Source organism: Trachurus trachurus (assembly GCF_905171665.1).
Source record: "Trachurus trachurus genome assembly, chromosome: 1".
NCBI classification, from domain to species: domain Eukaryota; kingdom Metazoa; phylum Chordata; class Actinopteri; order Carangiformes; family Carangidae; genus Trachurus; species Trachurus trachurus.
The window spans coordinates 33,341,274-33,360,525 of NC_139891.1; the positions used below are offsets into that span (position 1 = coordinate 33,341,274).

The following is a 19,252-nucleotide window of genomic DNA, read 5'->3' on the forward strand; positions in this document are numbered from 1 at the left end:
CAGATAAACATAGTTTTCATTTATTCTCATTATTCTTAGCTTGACTTGTTTTTTTCTGGAGGTGTTGTTAAAATTGTGAGCTCCATGTAGATTCTTCAGTTGGATGTGATGTGACTGTTGCTGGTCAGTTTTGTGTTTTGTTTATTTTGACCTTTTGTTTCATTTAAACCTAATAAAACAAATGAAAGCAGCTCCACTGATCTCACACTTCAGGGTTTTCAGGTGTTAGTACGACTGCATGTGAGAGACGCGTAGTAGGCTATTACCTTCAGTGTCTCCAGAGGAGCTGTGTGCAGTCTGATACATGTCCTCAGGTGATGTCACTTGAGTCAGTGTGGGTGGAGTCTGAAGTTGAGGTGAAGTTGGGGAATACTGGTCATTTACAACCCCTCATCCACACAGTCAATTAGTCCTTAGGTACTTTGTGTGAATAAAGTGGTCGGTCATTGCAGTCAACTTTAAACGTGTTAGGCAACAAGATTTAACATTAAACTCCTGCACTGGGCCCCTCCCTCCTCTGTTCAGGAGAGAGAAATGGTGAGATTAAACTGGCCTGGAGCTGATTCACCATCATATCACACTGGTATTTTTGATCACCCAGTAAATCCAGTATCAGTAGCACATGAGCAGCAAACATCAGGCCAAAGTGAGAAATATCCATAAATGTATTGTCTTTTATTCATATTCTGCTGCTCCTCTCACACCAGGCACCCACAGGTGTGTGACTGAGTTAACATTAATGTTATTGTAGCTCATGACTGAAATCTAGTGATATCATTGGATGTTTTCGTTGAATATAAATAAAGAGGAAGCCTCAGAGCTCCTTCATGAGGAAATAGACTCAGTTTACAAAGGGGAGGGGGAGAGAGGGGGTCAGGTCTACTGGACCGAGCCTTGAGGATCATCCCAGTGAGAGAAGATGAGCTGAACCATCACATCATCATGTCACATCATCATATGCACCAACTCTATTTTAACTGCTATTTAAATTAGATTGTTATTTTTAATCACAGACTACATTCCTGTGGACTCTCAGAAACTCACTGTGAAATTGTGGCCTCAGCTCTGAAGTCCAACCCCTCCCACCTGACACATCTGGACCTGAGCTACAACGACCTGCAGGATTCAGGAGTGAAGGTTCTGTGTTCTGGACTGGAGAGTCCAAACTGTAGACTGGAGACTCTGAGGTCAGTTTGTCTATTGGAGTTTATTTGTCTGTATTCAGTTTAAATGTTTGAAGTTTCACTTGTTTCAATTGGTTGGGGATTTAAACAAAGAGCTGAGAAGAGAAATGATTCAAGATTCAGTATTACTGCAAGAGCAAGGTGGGACCAGTCATAGTGTTTGTGATGGACAAAAGTTCTATCATTTAAAAAAATTATATTTTTAATCCAATAAGAATCAAACTCACAGATATTCTGCTGCTGATTTGAACATAACAGAAGCTGCAGCTGATTGATTATCAGGCATTTTATCTTTACGTTTTACCCTTTATTCAGATTGGAGCACTGCAGTTTGTCAGAGATCAGCTGTTCTTCTCTGGTCTCAGCTCTGAAGTCCAACCCCTCCCATCTGAGACACCTGGACCTGAGCTACAACAACCTGCAGGATTCAGAAGTGAAGGATCTGAGTGGTTTTCTGGAGAGTCCAGACTGTAAACTGGAGACTCTGAGGTCAGTTCACTGACTGTTACTGTTGTAGATCTTAGATATTTGATCCACCACTGAACCTGATTGATCTTCACTCAGAACTTGAATCACTGATTTTGATGTCATGAATGAAGGACGTTTGAAATAGTTGTTGTTCTTCTCTCACACTGACAATGACTCTCCACTTACAGCTCATTTCACTCAGTCCTCATCAATAATGTCTGTTCACTTCACTTCAACCTTCAGGGGGCGCTGTCACAAACACATGTTAGACTGCTCTGTAGTGTTAGGCCAGTCTTCATTTGGTTCACAGAGATGATTTGACTCTGATCAGTGTTTGACTCAAATAAAGACTGACTGGTCTGAAGCCATCAAATAAGATGTGTGTGTGCATCACATAAGCTGCAGCTGATTGATTATCAAGCATTTTTCTTTACGTTTCACCCTTCATTCAGATTGGTGAGCTGCAGTTTGTCAGAGATCATCTGTTCTTCTCTGGGCTCAGCTCTGAGGTCCAACCCCTCCCACCTGAGACACCTGGACATGAGCTCCAACTGGAGCCTGCAGGATTCAGACCTGAAGGCTCTGAGTGGTTTTCTGGAGAGTCCAGACTGTAGACTGGAGACTCTGAGGTCAGACTCTGTTTTATTTCTCTGCTCAGATGAATGTCATGTGAAAGTTGTGTTGACACTGAGCTGCAGACATGAGCAGGGTTTTACCTGCCTGTTTAAGACCAAGGCGGGCCACCTTGGTGATTTTGGCCGCCGCCTTGATTAAAAAGCATGTGTAAGCCTACATGAGGGCCGTTTTGCGCGCATTACTTTCAATGTAGACGTGCGTCATGTGTGCTCACAACTCAAAGCGACGGCATAGCGGCGCGCATTTCGTGCACATCCGACCTGCTTCTCCCTCCGGTGTCCGGTTGTGTCTCTCCAGTTTCACTCGGAACCGACCCGGAGTATAAGCACGACGACCAAGCTTTGATAAATACAGCGTGGCCTCCTGTGTTTCAGCCGGGTCGATACCGCAGAGCTATTTAAAAAAAAAAAAAAAAAGTGCTCGTCGCAGAGTTTTCCTCTCCTAAAGCTGACATGTGGTCGGTCACAGTCTGAAGTTGAGGTGAAGTTGGGGAATACTGGTCATTTACAACCCCTCATCTGCACAGTCAATTAGTCCTTAGGTGCTTTGTGTGAATAAAGTGGTCGGTCATTGCAGTCAACTTTAAACGTGTTACCAAGGCAACAAGATTAAAGATTAAACTCCTGCACTGCAACTCCTCTCCTAAAGCTGACATGTGGTCGGTCACAGTCTCACAGTGCACCCTTAATTAATATAAACTTCAACCTTGAAGCTCTCTGTCTGTCTACCGACTGTCCTGACCTGTCCCTGAACATCACACAGGGACAACATGGAGCTGCTTGTGTGACTGTATATTGAGTTTTAATGTTAACATCAGGCTGAGTTCAACAAATCAGTATAATACTGTGATTTAAGTAGTTAAGTAATAAGATAGCCTATAGTTCATATCAGAGTTAATATCATAATAATAGTGTAGTGGCAGGAAAGATCAATTTACCAAATATTGTGTTGTAATGTACCTAGAACAAGTTACTGCTTGTGTCTGTTAATTTTTAAATTTTTTTTATTTTAAAGTTTAAATATTTCCATAGGGTCACAATAGAAGTCAGCTTAAAGTCAAAGGAAAAATGTTTGGTGACTTATTATTATTTCAGGGTTAAATTAAATAATAATTACATCCATGGTTTGTTTACATGATTCTCTGCGTCTCTGCTGATGCAACCACGTTCAGAAAATTACCGTGTAGTGTCCGAATTCTCCCCCGTTGTTCCCTACATCGTGTACATCAGTGATCATCAACTGGCGGCCCGTGGGCCGAATCCGGCCCGCCGAACCTTCCAATCTGGCCCGCGACTGAGTTCTAATAGTTAACAATAGCTATTATATTTCGTGGTCTCTGTTGGTGTGCGCCTGTAAGTCAATGCGCTCGGACATGGAGACACACGCTCAAAGTGTTAGGCCCAATTCCGATTCTATTTTTCATCCCTACCCCTAGCCCTTAACCCTTGCCCTTGAAACGGAGCTACAAGGAGTAGGGTTGAAAGTCAACCCCTACGAATTGGGACACCACTTCAACAATCACATACGTCATCAGTCGTCTCTGCTGGCTTTTACATAAGCAGACGTGACGAGCTTTTGCCACAAATCCTCTATTCAGAACCACGTTAACTTAATAAAATACAATAAAATTTAATGAAGAATGATCGGTTCATTGTAAAACATTTATTTATTGATGTAAATGTGGTGATTTCTGTATAGGCTACAGATTCCCCAGGCAGTGCTCATGTGTCCAAAACACACATGAAGCTTCACTTTTAATTCAAACAAATTAATGCGACAATTGCTACATTTCATCAATGAGACCAGCATTTATCTAACTACGCGGCGGTAAACCTTTAAAACCCTGCGGGTAAGTTAATTAGCGGTCGTCTTTTCTACCGGGACGAGGTCGGGAGGTTGGCCGGCTGACAAGCTCTCTGGACGGGTGGTGTCTCCGTGACGAGCCGCTGATCTGCTCCACAGGTGGAGGCTCCAACGTGGAGCTTCACTTCTCCGAAAAACATCGGAGCAAACGTCTAAACAGCCTCATGTGGATAAACCGACCGCACATTGGGGATCTAAACAGCTACTTTCTCGCATGAAAAAATATTAAAACTTAACAAAATGACGTAATAACAGCGCTACAGTGAGAAATAAAACTGCTGCCGGTTGCCGCAAGATGCATTCTGGGAAACTTGCCATAGCCCTCGGTCCGTAAGTGTGCCCCTGAAAAATCTCCGTTTCGAGGGCGAGATAGCCCTACCACTTCCCCCTAACCCTCGTCTGAACCAGAATCGGGACACCCCTACCACTTCACGTGAACGCGCAAAACGAAGGGTTAGGGCCAAGGGCTAGGGCTAAGGGGAGAATCGGAATTCGGCCTTAGTGTGCGCCTGTAAGTCAATGCGCTGGGATAAGGAAACGCCGCGGTACCCGAAAGCACCGTGCATGAAAGTTTAGGAGAGTTTTCTCTGCCTGTCGGTAGAGGCAAGCTGGATGATTTTGTCCGCCGCCTTGGTTAAACAGGGCGTGCATGGGCGGGCCGTTCAGATGTAGCGTCTTTTGCGCACTCAAACCCATTCAGTGTAGATGCGTGTCATGCACGCTCACAGCCCAAAAACGATGCGGTAGCAGCGCGTGTTTGATGTTGTTTTTTTGTGCACGTCCTGGCACACAGCTCCGGTGTTTTGTCCCGGTTCCCCCTCGGCCTGTGTCTCTCCTACTGTTTCCCACTGAGTTTTCTCTGTGTGTGGGAAAACGTCGCCTCCGAGATGTAGAATGTGTATATAGAAGAGAAACACTACTGACTACTCAGGACCACTGACTTGTATCATCAGAACCGATTGTCAGCCTCTTTTCAAATTTAGGCTGAAAATCACAGGGCAAGTCAGTAAAGCTCCAGCCTTTGGGTATCTGAAAGTCCAGCTGTCAAGATTTTTCATTTTATATCATACCAAACAAATGAAACAATGAAAATTATGAGCTTACAGGTAAAATAGAATAGCCTATAAACAAATAAATTATTAGGCAAAAAGGTGAATTTAATTTCAATCTCAGCCTATTTGAATGTCCGGTGTCTGTTGAGAAAGATTCTGGCCCTTCAACAAATATAGTTGATGACCCCTGGTGTACATGATGTAGTGCACTATATCATATACATGATGTAGTGGATGATTTCGAACACAGCTTATGTGACTGTTTAACCTGCTTCCTGTTGCTTCAGCTGTTTGACTCTCATTTTCTAAACTTTCTACTCTTCTTCAGCTCTGAACAGATGATGAGACACTGAACGCAAGGAGCTTTGTCCTCAACTCACTGCTTATTCTTTATTCAGATTGGAGCGCTGCAGTTTGTCAGAGATCAGCTGTTCTTCTCTGGCCTCAGCTCTGAAGTCCAACCCCTCCCACCTGAGACACCTGAACCTGAGCTACAACAACAAGCTGCAGGATTCAGGAGTGAAGGATCTGAGTGGTTTTCTGGAGAGTCCAAACTGTAGACTGGAGACTCTGAGGTCAGTTCACTGACTGTTACTGTTGTAGATCTTTGATCCACAACTGATCCTGATTGATCTTCACACAGAACTTGAATCATTGACTTTGATGAAGTTGAAGCGTATAGAGTTAAATGGCTACTCTTCAGACCTGCAGTTGGCCCAGGAATTAAACAAATTCTATGTAAGGTTTGACACACAAGTATTTTATGATAAACATGTTGAGCTAAGAAAAAGTCTCATGACCGCACCTTTCTTTTCCCCCTCCTTTGATGAGGGTAGTGTGGTAAAATGTTTTAAAAGCTGTAAGCCTAGAAAGAGTCCAGACCCAGACAGAATCTGTAGCCGTCTGCTTACTGTTTGTGCAGAACAATTAGGCCCTATCTTTTATTGTATTTTTCAGCGGTTTCTTATTCAGCAGAAGGTGCCATTATTATGGAAACAGTCCACTGTGGTGCCTGTGGCCAAAGGTACTCACCCCAAGGTTTTAAATGACTTCAGGCCCGTGGCCTTAACTTCTTTAATTATGAAATCTTTTGAATCACTGATCAAAAAGGAGCCCCTAACTAGGACAGAGCATCTTTTAGACCCTCTTCAGTTTGCCTATAGGGTCAAGAGGGGTGTTCAAGATGCTTCACTCACCTTATTGAACCATGTACTGAAACATCTGTAAAACAATAAGACCCATGCCAGGCTACTATTTGTCGATTTTTCCTCAGCCTTCAACACGATCCAGCCGCACGTGTTGGTGGGGAAATTAATTGATAACTTTAATTTAGAATTTAGATGTAGGCCTTGTAGGATGGGGGGGGGGGGGGGGGTGCCACTAAACAACAATAACACAGAGGCACCTTGCCGTGTAACAGCGTGTTTTTGATCGTCATCTATTTCAGTTCTGCTCGTCGTAGAGTCCCCAAATTTACACATAAAGGTGTGTTAAATTGTCTATTTTCATAATTAAAAAAAAGCAAAAAACGTAGAATTACGTTTTTGGCACTCAACGCATGGGAACGAAAAACAAGAAGCCAGCACGTACATTTTTTTTTCCCAGCCTCGATATATTGCCATGTGCATGCCTGTTTGTTTTCCTCGTCTCTGGCCTCCAAACAGGCTGAATGACAAGAGGCTTCACTCTGTGATTCGGTCTCAGCACCTGGGCGCATTTGTTCCATAGCGGAATGAAATGAAGGGAGTGAAGCCTCTTGTCAGTCATCCAGGATCTTTGTCTCTGTGGGGGGAGGCGGGGCCGCTACCACACACACAGTGCAGCATGTGAGTCTGTGAGGAGCAACGCAAGGTAACGTCAGTTGCCAACTTGGCGGCTTTCTCTCTAAATCTGGCGACTTTCCAAACCCTCTCATCGACTTTCTTTTTGACAAAAGCCACTAGCGACAAATCAAAATCGGACGTGAAAGCACGTCATCACTGCGGTTTCCAACAAGCAGCGGTGCTGCCGTGAGCCCCCAGCCCCCGTCCCTACAGCACTTACCATGTCACGGAGCTGTCCCCGCTACAGAGACCCGCTCCACGCCGCTGACACCCCCACCACACCCGTCTTAGAGCGACATACACAGCCTCAGTCACTACTCACCTCATCTACTGTGATGACACGGTCAATATCTATTCAAGTGCAGTTTTGTTGAGACTTGATAAGCCATTTTATTTATTGTTTTGGTTGTGTGTGGTTTTATATTTGAGTGCATCTTTTCTTAAAGCAGAAGTAAGCGACCCGGTCATTTTCGCTAATGCTGCGTTCCAGGCAGGCTTTTGAAATCGTAAATTAAAGCTTCAAGTCACAACTTACGACTTTGTAGCGTTCCAGGCAACCCACTCGTGTTTTTCCGACCTGTTTTACCTGTGAAAGTCACTATAACGGCCACTCGTAACTTCTGACCCGTGAACTCGTACCAGATCAAACTGATACAACTTCACAGGTCGGAGTTACGAGTTTCCTTGAACGCACCATAACAGTCCTCGTCCCTACGCCGCCACATTCACTGCATCCCTTGGCTGCACACACAGCCCTGCATGCCGTTCTCTCTCCTCATTGGATAAAAACTGTAGGATACGATAAATGTTTTCTCCTCGACTCAGAGCAGAGCAGAGTGACTGACAGACCCGTGTTTCGGTCCAAACACTCTATGTAAGTGATTGCTGTCGGAAGATATAACTATTTAAGACTTATATTAACACAAATATATCACTTACTTCTGCTTTAACAGAGACAGGGTCTATTCTTGTTTTTGGTTGTGATTTTTATTCAAGTGCAATTTTTGATTTTTGAAAATATAATATAATATAAAATATAATAATGTTTCAAATTAACCTAGATATGTTTAAGCTTCCTTTTTTTCCAGACATTAATGTCATTTTATGTGGTCTTCAAATATGAAAAGCAGAGTGATTTTGGTAAAAACTTGATTTATTTATCTATGTGAAGAAATGAAAAGAATTCCATTTACAATGAAAAAAAAAGTATTAAATAGTTAATTTGCCTTTAATGTTTATGGTTCAAAGGATGTCAGGCTGAATGGTCGGCCGACTCGGCCCCCACACATTTTTACCTCACCAAATCTGGCCCTCTTTGCAAAAAGTTTGGGGACCCCTGGTTTAGACAGTACCCATCCTCTTAGCCCTGAGTATGTCTGGCTACCATCTGGTGTGCGCTTATGTGCCCCTTAGGTGGAAAAGAACATGTACAAACATTCATTCATCCCCACCTTTATTAGGGTACTGAACCTGTTAGAACAGGGTCGATGATGATGATGACGACGATGAGGATGACGACGAGGATGACGAGGATGATATCCCACTGTGGCTGACACTCACTTGAGACTGCCTTTCGTGTCATTGTTGTTTTTATGAGATAGGGCTGTTGTATGGGGGGGGGGACTGCCATTCCGACGGTCTGCCAGTCCGAAAATTCCTTCCGAGGGGCCGCTGTTCCGAATGCGTTTTATTTTGAAAATTGACCAGATTCTCTCGTGGTTTGACTTCCTGCCCGGCTTGACACGATCGCGCCGCGGGAACAGCCCCCCCTCCCCCTCCAAAGTTTCACCCAGGTGCGAGCAGCCTCTGCGCTACTGCTGAAAAATAATGTCTTTGCTCTGTGCTTTGGTTGGGTTTAGGCAATGTAGAAAGGAGTTGGTTAAGTTTAGTAAAAAGATCAGGTAGAGGCCAAGAAAGTCTCTGCTAATATGCAGCTCCTCCGGGAGTCAAACCCTGATCCCTCTCGCTGAAGGCGGATGCTCTAACCACTCCGCTACCAAAGCATTCACTGCAATGTGTGTGGAGTGCCTTAAACCTTTTAATGGCGGATTTTTTTCAGGTTCGGAGTGGCACCCCTTTTCCATAAATAATTAAGGGCCGGCATTCCGACACATTAAATAAAAGTAAACGTTCGGAATGGCGGCCCTTCGGAATGGCACCCTGGAACCGTTGTATGTGTGTTGAATACAGTAATGTTTTTATGTTTTTCTTACACCTACTGCAACCAAATTGCCCAATCTGGGACAAATAAATTACTTGACTTGACTTGATGTGGGGTGGGGTGGGGTCAACAGGTTTGTGTTCAGTTGAATGTGTGTAGTTTTAGTTTCCTGAGACCGGGACCAAGAAAGACCTTAGTCCTGGATCAGGACCGGACCTTTAAACTTTGATCCAGTTCAGTCCTGAATAAAATTGTTGGAGTCAGTGTTTAGTCCAACATGTCTGATCAGATATTGATTCTATATTGACAGACTGTCCTGAGGTCAGCAGTAGTGCTCAATCAGTTTTGACATAAATAGGTGAATGAATGTTGTAATTCTTTTATTCTTTATTCAGATTGGAGGGCTGCTGGTTGTCAGAGATCAGCTGTTCTTCTCTGAGTTCAGCTCTGACCAACCCCTCCCACCTGAGACACCTGAATCTGAGCAGGAACAAGCTGAAGGATTCAGACCTGAAGGATCTGAGTGGTTTTCTGGAGAGTCCAGACTGTAGACTGGAGACTCTGAGGTCAGTTCACTGACTGTTACTGTTGTAGATCTTAGATATTTGATCCACCACTGAACCTGATTGATCTTCACTCAGAACTTGAATCATTGACATTGATGTCATGAATGAAGGACGTTTGAAACAGTTGTTGTCTCATGTTTCCAGTTGTTCTTTTCTCACACTGACAATGACTCTCCACTTTCAACTAATTTCACTCAGTCCTCATCAATAATGTCTATTCACTTCAATTCAACCTTCATGGGGCACTGTCACAAACACGTTAGACTGCTCTGTAGTGTTAGGCCAGTCTTCATTTAGTTCAAAGAGATGATTTGAATCTGATCTTAAAGTCAGAGCGTTTGACTCCAAGACTGTGTTGAGTCGAATGTATGTAGTTTTAGTTTCCTGAGACCAGGGCCAAGAAAGACCTTAGTCCTGGACCAGGACTGGACCTTTAAACTTTGATCCAGTTCAGTCCTGAATAAAAGTGTTGGAGTCAGTGTTTAGTCCAACATGTCTGATAAGATATTGATTCTACTTTGACAGACTGTCCTGAGGTCAGCAGCAATGATCAAACAGTTTTGTCATGAAGAGGTGAATGATTGTACTTTGTAATTGTACTTCTTTTATTCTTTATTCAGATTGAGGGGCTGCAGTTTGTCAGAGATCAGCTGTTCTTCTCTGGTCTCAGCTCTGAAGTCCAACCCCTCCCACCTGAGAGAACTGGACCTGAGCTCCAATAACCTGCAGGATTCAGACCTGAAGGATCTGTTGGATCTCCAGAAGAGTCCAGACTGTAGACTGGAGACACTATGGTCAGTTAAATCTGTAGCCGTTTCCCTCCAGATCAATCAACTCATGAAGGAAAAGTATTTCTGGGCAGTTTAACTGGTTTCTTTTCATCATGTAACTTAGATCCAGTAGACATATAGACAGGATGTCATCGCTGAAGTTCATTTAAACTTTTAAGAAGAAACAACAAAACAAGACAAACAAGCTGTTTCCCAATTCAGGGGCTGCAGCCTTCGGAGGCTGCATTTGAAGGCCGATTACGTCACAGCGCTGCGCGAAGGCTGTCCCAATTCGTCCAAATTCGAAGGCTCCTCCAAATGCAGCAGTGTTTCCCCTCCCATTCCGCAGGGGCCCCCGCCCCCCATGAAAAACGGGACATCTAGGAGCCAATCGCGGTCAAAGCGGACCTGTTGGTCTGATATAACTGTTGGAGCGCTCCACCTGAAGCACCCAAGCTGCCCAAGCAACCAAACGGCGCTATTCGCACTCTGCCATCTGATTTTTAAAATACCAGCGCTCACGCCGGGTACACACCGGGTGAGGAAGCGCCGCGAACCACATCAGATGCACCGCGGCGTGCACCTCCGCGACCGGCTCGCGCCCTGCAGCGATTGTTTTGGCGTCTGGTCTATTTTGTGCCCGAGCCGTGAGCGACCGCATCAAGCCGGGCAGGAAGTCAAACAAATAAACACGAGAGAATCCGATGTGTACTGCGAAGCCAGTTTAGTGGGTTAGTGAGATATGTTGAGTCTAAAGCCAGGCTCTCCTGTACTACAAAGGCAGCTCTCTTTTAACCTGACTAGATCACCACGGTAACTTATAGCTCATAACCTGGTCCCGACCAGATCATAAAACTGGCGATAAAAGTGCCGCTGTTTCACTATTTAACTCATTTACAGCTGGCATCAGCTTTACTTTTAAAGTCCAGGAGCTGGATCAGAACGGAGCGTTTGTACGGAGGGAGAGATCAGCTGATCTGCTGCTGTTGGCTTTCTCTCTGAGCATCTCCGCTGAGAGTTGTCTCCGCCTCCTCACCCGTTGAGCTGACCGTCAGGAGCTCATTATATATTAGGCTATAGCCTATATCTTATTTTTAATACAGTCAGTCACCACTGAAAGAAGTTGTCCACTCACAGCAGGACAGATGGATAATCGGTAAAATTAATAATTTCACTAATGTGGCCATGAATAAATCAATTTTGATGTTTCGCCTGTTATAGCCTATTTCAGTGTTGCCCAAATGCAAATCTTGAATAAGTCTTTGTTGTCTTTGTACAGAGACAATATGAGATTTGCTTGTAGCCACAGCACCTAAAAAATCCACTATTTTCATACCCACACACATACGCTCAATAAAACACACACTCGTATTCTATAGCCTAATTTCGATCAGTGAAATATATGAAAACAATATAAAATACAATTTAAAATAACTTGTTGCTCTAGTTTATTTAATTTAAATGAATAAAGCTTCATATTTAAAAGTAGCGCAATGTTCAGCTGTCAGAAATTAACAGCAGCCTCCTCTCTTATTTGCAGCAACACTGATGCTTCAGGCTGCGATCGTGCTTTTTTGTATCGCTCATACTCTCTCTCCATTAAAACAACCTGCTGCTCTTGGCTGAAATTAGTCCGTTGTGGATCCATTTCGTGCGGAAGAAGAATAATATGACGCCAAATGCCCTTTGATGTGAACGCGCACAGATCATAAAGCTGAGAGCCAGACTTAACAAACCAAGTTGATAACCAGCTTCGTAGTACCGTGTTAACTCGGGCCGGGACTTGAGGTTTTGTTCAGCTGCATCATGAACACAAAGCCTGGCCATGTCGAGCCAATTTTCAAACCCTTTTCAAAATAAAACTCCAAACAGAGCGCGCGAGAGATGAACACACACACCTTCACATACACACACCTTCAACTTTTAATAAGAAAGCTATGAAAACATATCACTCTGCTCTTTATTCTCTATCCACTTAATAGCCTACCCCTCTGGCTGCTGTTCAATGGTTTGTTTATTAGTATATTAATGATAACTGCCCTTGTATTGATTCTACTTATTTAAAAAAAAAAAAAAAAAGTGAGGAGCGGAGGAGCAGTAGAGCCGTTGCAAGCGCCACTTTTAAATGTTTAACGTTCGGCCGTTGTTTACGTTGGGCTGTTGTTTACGTTCGGATCAGGAAATGCTCCGAAGGCTAGACCGTCCCGTTTACCGACAGTTGATACGGCTGTCGGAGGAGGCCGCGTAGGCTGGGTCCTCCGAAGGCTGCAGCCCCTGAATTGGGACACAGCTACAGAGTCCTAAATGCTCCAGTATCAGGTAAAGGTGTTCTGGTGTTAGGACAAAACCAGGAAGTATGAGCCAGACGTCCTGTTGCATATATCTCTCATATCAAATTAACTAAATACATGTTGTTGATCTTTACTTTAGAATAATGTTAGTCTGCAATAAATACAGTGTGAAGGTGTGTAAGTGAAGCTCCAGCTGATTCAACCTCCCCTCTCTCCACAATGTTACAGGAAACAGCAGCACTCTCACTACAGGCCAATGTCACTCAACTACTGACTAGAGCTCTCAACGGGTTGGGCCAGCCCAACAAACCCGACCAGACCCACGGGTTCGGGTTGAAAAAATATGAAAGTGATTCGGGTCGGGTCCGACCTCAGGCTTCCTTTTTTTCTCCCTCTCTCATAAAACACATTTCTGGTGTAAATTGTTGTTCACGTGTGAGTCTCGGACAAATATCCCATTCTGCATCTTGTGCTGCTGTGGGCAGAAGGACTGGAAGATTACTGCTGGAAAATGCTGACGATACGCCACAGCTGGCAGCTGTGGTGCGTCAACAGCATGCACACTGATTGGTGGATAAATCTCCAAAAGGCGCACCGTTCCCGTGGCAGAAATTTAATCAATTGCACCCACTGATCAAATGGCATGTAGCGTACAGCAGGACGTCAAGTCCCGCCCGTTAGTGGGTCGGTACCGGAGGGGCCAGATGACGTGAGGCAAAAGATGAGTGCTGCATCACCCGCTACCACTGCAAAGAAAGCATGCCACTTTTTTGGGGGGGGGGCTGGGCCGGGTTTGGACAGATAATTAATGCTGGTGTGTCGGGCTCCGTCGGGTCCGGGCTTAATAGCCCGCGGGTCGGGTTGTAATTTTCAGGCCCATTGAGAACTCTACTACCGACTAACAACAACTGACACATCTGGTCTGAACAGGACTGAAGTCGCTGCTGAACAGTCTGTTATTCATCATCTCTCCTGTGTGTGTGTGTGTGTGTGTGTGTGTGTGTGTGTGTGTGTGTGTGTGTGTGTGTGTGTGTGTGTGTGTGTGTGTGTGTGTGTGTGTGTGTGTGTGTGTAGGTGGGAGTAGAGCTTCATTATCAGTGACTGACGGAGGAATCCAGGAATCAGAGGAAGTGGTATACCATCAGCATCGCTAAAGAAAACCAAGCTCACCTACAAATCCAGGCTTACACAAGTCCAGCACCATCTTTAAACCGAGTCTGAAGTTGTTCCTCTCAGTCCAGATTTAACTTATCCAGACAGACTTATGATGAAGCCCAAACAAATGGATGAATGAAAAGAGTCATATGATCAAATGAGTCATAGTGAGCAGAGAGGAGTTCTTCTGATGGAGAAGTGCGAAGAATATAAAGATGTTTACATGTTGATGATGTTTTCTTCCCATATGGCGCCACCTGTCTGCCTTGCGGCCAATTTTTCCAGAAACCACAGTGAATTATTAATGTTTGTATTGTAGGGCTGCCCGATAAATCGTATTTCCATCATCATCGCGATGTCGACATGCGGGATCAACTAATCGCGTAAGGTTACCTGAAATGCGATTAGTACATTGTATTCATCCCCCCGCGGTCGGACTCCATCGACACGTTCCGCCATAGTCACATCACACAGTTTAAATGTTGATTAATGTTAACAGTTACCTGTCTCAAAACCAGTGTTGCTACTGTCTTTCTTTTTCCTTTTTTGCCCGCGGCCAAACAGTTATACAGTTTTACAGTTATTACAGGCAGTACGCCCGTTTATCACCAATAAACACAGTAGATGAGGGGGTAAGTGACTAAGCTCAGGCCGTATGAGACGGGTGGGGTGGCACGGTGCTTTGGGACGGGACCGGGGCTCATCCACTAATCGCTAATAACCCGAAAACAGCAGTGACACGTGCTTTCACGCCGAGTCTCCAAACCAGAAAGGTCTGTAACAACAATACAACGGAAAAAGTCGTTTTTGAAAAAAAAGAAAAAGAGAGAGACAGGCAGTGCCGTGTAACCATAACAAGAAAAAAAAAACTGACAGCAAGTAAGTGTCACGACTTCCTGTATCTGGCCCTTCAAATTAAAAGCCCTATAGCGTTTCATACACAGTTCAGTCATATTGATTTTGACTTTATTTTGACAAGATACGGCTCCAAATGTTTATGTATGGACTTCTGTCAGGTCCCTCACATACCGTGCCTGAAACACATCCACGCAGCATTGATCAGCATATTTGTACTTGCACAACTTGTGTTTAGTTGCTTATAATGTTTGGAGTTTGTTCACAGCATTGCAAGTTTTCCACCCTTTTTCTCTGTTTGTGGTGTATTTGTGTGGCAGCGTTACAGTGCCACCATTACAGTATCTTCTACAGCATGTTGAGGTTGTTTTCAGAAAGACACAGGAACTGTATGGTTAATATGCAGCACACCTGAATGTTTGATTATTTATCGCAAGTCATATCGTCATAGCAATACTGAACAGTGTCATCGCACATTGCACATTTTCCTGATATCGTGCAGGCCTATTGTATTGTATATTTTACTATACCAAGGTCTTCATATCTCCCTTTGACTTTCCATTGAGAAATAAACATTTTTCTACCTTGCCTTGGCTCTCAATACTTTGTAGTCTTGGACTTTCATGAGTCATATGTGCTATAGCTTCATGTCAGACGGCCAGTTTTTGAAGCAGCATGTTGAAATCACTGTGCTCATGAGGCAGAAATGTTTTGGAGGTAACAGGGTCTGAAAAATGGAATAAGCAAATGAAGGTACCCAATAATACTTTAATAATAAAACATTATCCAGTAGACGCTGGTATCACATCAGGTAACAGATAAACTGTACATCAAAGTGCACATACTTTACATCAAAGTGCACAAACGTTGCATCAAAGTGCACATACTTTACATCAAAGTGCACATATCTTGCATCAAAGTGCACAAACTTTACATTGAAGTGTACAAACTTTACACCAGAGTGCAAACTTTACATCAAAGTGCACACTATACATCCAAGTGCACAAAATTTGCTTCAAAATGCCAAATCCTTACATCAGAGTGCACAAACGTTGCATCAAAGTGCACAAACTTAACATTAAAGTGCACACACTTGACATTAAAGTGCCAAACCTTTACATCAGATATCAAATCCTTACATCATAGTGCAAACCTCACATCAAAGTGCACAAACTTTACATCAAAGTAAAAGCTTTACATCAACGTGTAAGCTATAGTCCCCTCCCACAGAAACGATCCATACACCATTCATTTTTTAATTTCTGCCAGCTTCTCATCAATTTGCTTTTCAATCTTCAGCAGAGTCTCTTTCTTTTCTTTTGCTGTACGCCGGAAACTGTTGGATTTGGCGATGAATGTCAGTTTGCTTGTGGTCTCTGCTTTCTCAGCATATTCATCAGCTGACTTTTCAAGGGCACAAATATCAGCCTCAATTGTAGCCCTCTTCTTTTTCAAATCATGGAGTTCATCATTGAGGGCCTTCCGCTTCAGATCAACAGTTTTTTTTCTGTGACTCTTTTCTGTTCATCCAAGTATGCATGATACTTCTGCCGAGCACCTGCTGCTGACATGAGCAGCTCTTTTGTGATGTGAACTTTTGTCACACCCCCAACAGATCGGACATGGTCGACGATCAGTCTCTGCGCCACCAAAGAGAGTTCTTTCTGATTCTCAACAACCATTTCTTTGTTGATTGAAAATCCTCGTTCTACGCTGGCCTGTCCATGAGATAGGACGAGTACAAGCTTCATCAGATCCCACACTCTGCAAAAAGATGGCTTACTCCCCACTGTCTCGTAGAGAAGGCTGTCAACTCTATCTGTGTTGGGATCAAACTCCCTGAATGCAGTGTGACAACGAGCCATGTCACAAACCTCCCTAAACTCTCTGCGGATATCATCACACACTGCATCACCTACAAGTTTTATCCAATGAGGAGAGAGAACGGCATGAAGGGCTGTGTGTGCAGCCAAGGGATGCGCGTGAATGTGGTGACATAGGGATGAGGACCAATAGATCCATGACGAGGGCGGGGGCTGCTAACTCCGTCGGCTGACAAGAAGTTATGGTGCGTTCAAGGCAACTCGTAACTCGTGTTTTTCCGACCTGTGAAGTCGTACCAGTTCGATCTGGTACGAGTTCACGGGTCGGAAGTTACGAGTGGCCGTTATAGTGACTTTCACAGGTAAAACAGGTCGGAAAAACACGAGTGGGTTGCCTGGAACGTTACAAAGTCGTAAGTTGTGACTTGAAGCTGTAATTTACGGTTTCAAAAGCCTGCCTGGAACGCAGCATTAGCCAAAACGACCGGATCGCTTACTTCTGCTTTAAATGACTGCTGTGCTGTGGCCCGTTAAGGATGTGTAACGTTAGTGAGTGAGTTTGGAGCTGACCAGAGGATCGAAAAAAGAGAGCGAGACGATACGACTGTGATATGACAACCCCGCCCCCGCTGAGGAGAAACTATTAAGAACTCAGCTGTGATGGAAACGCACCTAAACCAAGTCGAGTAGAGCTGTAAATGTGTAGTGGAAAGGGGTGCAAAGTAATGATAACTGATAGTGAAAACCCTGCTTTACATTTAAAAAAAAAAAAAAAAAAGGGCTTTTATTTTGCCGTGCGCCATGATCGACGATGACTGGATGTAACAAATAAAAAGTACAGCAATTACATAATAAATATGTTTAATCTTACCTTTGATCAGTTTATCCATATCCTCACAGAGGAAGGGCAGCATTGGTTTGTCCGTCTGATACAAGACGAGAAAGGGCTCGATTTCTCTTGCAACGCTGTTAAACGTCGCGACTTTCACGGTGAAAAGAGGGTCAGCACAACGGTTCTTCACCTCCTCGAATGACTTGACCTTTGGATTGGGAAGCTCGCCTCTCTCTACCATCCAAATGTAGTTTTTGACATGGGGCCAGAACCGCAATCCTCTCTCTGAAACGTTGGCATTCTCCACCCACCGGTGTTTGCAAAATTTAAGCATGGCTGTGTTACATCCAGTTGCTTTCACAAAATCCTCGTGTCGGGCTGGGCTATCATGAAACAGCCAGTATAAACTTGAGAGTCTGTGTTCAACTTCCCATCCGGTGGATTTACATCCATCTCTGAATGCATTGTGCACTATGTGCAAACCGCACGAGCCGATGTTGATGAACGTCTTTCCCACATCAGTCTCCACTTGCTTCTGGAGTATTTCAAACACTTTCCAATTTACGTTCGGCCCGTCCATAGAGATTTGGACCAGATTCTGAGCTCCGATCTCTGAAAGCATATTGTTCAGTTTCTCAACAATGTTTATAGCTGTTGCATGACCCAGAAACTCAGAGCTGATGTACGTCGTTTTCACCTCGGGCCCGTCCCATGCCCTCACATGCATGTCTAACTGTTTAGACTGCAAGTAGTGATTCAGGCTTTCATCAAATAACATGACATATCTTTGCGCTGACACTCGATGTAAAGTGAGTCCTTTAAAGTAGGGCGCCAGTCCAAATGTACACAGATATGCACATTTGCGTTCGCCACAAGCAAATTTCATTGCTATTTGGCTATCTGGAAAAATAGCCTGGAAAAGCTGGTTTATGTCTTCACATGACTTGTATGAAAAGTGAGCATTAGCCACCTTTAGCGCCCATAAAACTGTTATGATTGGATGTTATTACATGGTTGACCGCTAGGCGGCAGTACTGGTTTGTAGTCAGCTTACCGTACCATATAACAGAGTAGAGCAAGACTGCATGAAGCCACATGTATGTTATTGAGAACGTGAGACATTAAACTAAGTTACTTGCTATCAACACGGCATCATCCTTGGAACACGAACATGACAAAAACTTCTGAAGTTAGCACTTTATTTCTGGTGACAACAGAAGTAAGAGTCCCTTGTTTCAATGAGGAGGTGGCGGTACTGCTGCTGCAAACAGCCGGCGGTGTCACAGTGGCCGTATGGGGTGTAGGTGTTGTTGTTCGGAAAAAGCTTGTGATGGCGCTAGCTTCGCGGGCAGCCACAGCAGCATGGTGCTTTGCTCCCTTCACATGGCTAGACAATGCCGGCTCCCCCATATTAGAGATATCAAAGGTCTTCCTGCACACGACACATTTGGCTTTGCCTTTGTCCTCCGTCTTCTCCAGCCATGATTTATAAATCTCTTTATGCAGCCAAATATTGTTGAAGCAGCATTTTCCTGGCAGATAAGATATTGTGCTATTTGTGTCATGATCATGCTGCCTGTCTGTGTTTTATCTGTCTACGTGATGTCTGCATGCACCCCTGTCTGTCTGCACCCCAGAATGTGTAGTACAGTATGTGCTGATGAAGCCTATTGTGTGTGATTACTGGTATGTGCTGCTCTTGTATGTTTCTATGTGCTGTCTTTGCATGATTGTACTGATGCCTACCTGTTCTATCCTATCCCTAGTGATTCT

General features: G+C 44.1%; 1 protein-coding gene across 1 annotated transcript in view; it reads left to right on the forward strand.

Annotated features, from left to right (window-relative positions):
- Window positions 1-19,252, forward strand: part of LOC310984644 (protein NLRC3-like) — a 101,315-nt gene that overhangs the window by 62,636 nt on the left and 19,427 nt on the right. The window contains exon 11 of the mRNA XM_083969904.1: window positions 5,602-5,778. Coding sequence (XP_083826030.1) covers window positions 5,602-5,778 — 177 coding nt within the window. The remainder of the gene's footprint in view (window positions 1-5,601; window positions 5,779-19,252) is intronic.